The sequence below is a fragment of the Austrofundulus limnaeus genome, unplaced genomic scaffold (assembly GCF_001266775.1).
Source record: "Austrofundulus limnaeus strain Quisiro unplaced genomic scaffold, Austrofundulus_limnaeus-1.0 Scaffold38, whole genome shotgun sequence".
NCBI classification, from domain to species: Eukaryota; Metazoa; Chordata; class Actinopteri; order Cyprinodontiformes; family Rivulidae; genus Austrofundulus; species Austrofundulus limnaeus.
In genome coordinates, this window is record NW_013952440.1 from 34,393 (window position 1) to 36,091 (window position 1,699).

Genomic DNA, 1,699 nt, shown 5'->3' on the forward strand with positions numbered 1-1,699 from the left:
TAGATAGATAGATAGATAGATAGATAGATAGATAGATAGATAGATAGATAGATAGATAGATAGATAGATAGATAGATAGATAGATAGTACATGGCAGCTTTTATTGTGAAAATCTCCCAGCCGTTTTCCTGTTTCTGTACCTTCCGACTTGACGCAGTGAGTCATTGCAGACGGTGTGACGTCACCCAGCCTCGGTCAGCTGGCCCCTCCATCTGAACAGCAGGGAGAGAGCCTCTCCCAAAGGGAGACATCACCATCACGGCCCGAGTCCGACCAGGCGAGCCGCCGGAAGAGGAGGACTAAAAACATGGAGGAGCCGGTGCTGTAGGAGGAGGGCCGTGCTGCTTATTTATTTATTTATTTACCTATTTATTTATTTATTTATTTATTGGTCCCTCTGACGGCGATGGCAGGGCTCTGCTAAAGGAAACAGGTGCATCATCGCCATCGACCGAGGTTCTCTTCTCCCAGCATGGACGGCCGAACCGCGGGCCGGTGTTCAGAACACATCCGCCGGTACCGGAGRAGCCATACGCGGGCCGCTTCTGAGGTGTGAACCCACCCCGGCCGGCAGCTGTTMTTGGTGGTGTGGTGGGACAGGAAGGGCCCCTCTGATCTGAAGCAGAGCACTGGAACCTGCTCTTCTGGCCGGGGCTGAAGGTTGCGCGCAAACAGCGGCGCGCGCTGATTCTGGCGCATCTGGGAGAAAAAGAGACGCTGTTTTGCGGGTCTGAGTGGAACAAACACTGTGACTTGTTCTGATCGTGACACTCTCGCCTGCACCACCAGGCCTGGACACTGTAGGAGACCKGGACCCGGATCCAGGCCGCCAGGATGATGGAGATAGACGAGGTGGTGTACCAGGACGACTACGGCTCCGGCACCGTGATGTCGGAGCGCGTGTCGGGCCTGGCCAACGGCATCTACCGCGAGTTCGAGCGGCTCATCCACAGCTACGACGAGGAGGTGGTGAAGGAGCTGATGCCGCTGGTGGTGAACGTCCTGGAGAACCTGGACGCGGTGCTCACCGAGAACCAGGAGCACGAGGTGGAGCTGGAGCTGCTGAAGGAGGACAACGAGCAGCTCATCACCCAGTACGAGCGGGAGAAACAGCTGCGTAAGCAGGCGGAGGAGGTGAGTGCACCCCCCCTCCCCCCAACCACCTCCATCATCATCATCATCACCAGACCTGCAGCATCACATTCATCCTCCTGCTGCTTCCTCAGAGTCACTGATCTGAGGCTTCTTGTGACTCAGTTAGGCCTGAAATCCTCTCAAAGAAGTGAGGAGGAGGAGGGCTGTCATTGGTTAAAGTCACCACGATAACCACACCTGTCACCTGTCTGTCACGCTGATGGCAGACAGAAACACAGAGCAGAAAGTAGGCCTCAAACAGTCGAAGTTTGGTGGCAACGTTCATTTCAACCGCAGCCATCAACTTAGGATGTGTAAAATAAAACAGACTTGCAAAAGTCATCGTGTTATTCAACATATCCACATCTTCCTAAAAGAATTGCCTAAGTATTGTTTAAAAGTTCATTATCAGGTCATTATCTAGAAACAAATGATTTGATCAACTGAGAGTATAAGCAGTGCTGTCACAGGTGGTCAACATCACCAGGAGATGATTTATGCTTTAAAAAAAAGTTGATTTTGCCAAAGAATGACTTAGGCTAATATTTTAGGAAGGTATATATAT

General features: G+C 51.6%; 1 protein-coding gene across 17 annotated transcripts in view; it reads left to right on the top strand.

The window, feature by feature from the left end:
- Nucleotides 1-122: 122 nt before the first annotated feature.
- The window catches only part of mapk8ip3 (mitogen-activated protein kinase 8 interacting protein 3), a 40,570-nt gene continuing 38,993 nt past the window's right edge, over nucleotides 123-1,699 (top strand). For 15 of the 17 annotated variants that reach the window (XM_014006849.1, XM_014006858.1, XM_014006855.1 and 12 more), the window contains exon 1: nucleotides 124-1,134. In XM_014006849.1, the coding sequence (XP_013862303.1) occupies nucleotides 835-1,134 (300 nt within the window). In that variant the 5' untranslated portion in view covers nucleotides 124-834. Of the gene's footprint in view, nucleotides 1,135-1,699 lie in introns of all 17 variants that reach the window. The other 2 variants (XM_014006856.1, XM_014006866.1) reach the window with 2 other exon arrangements.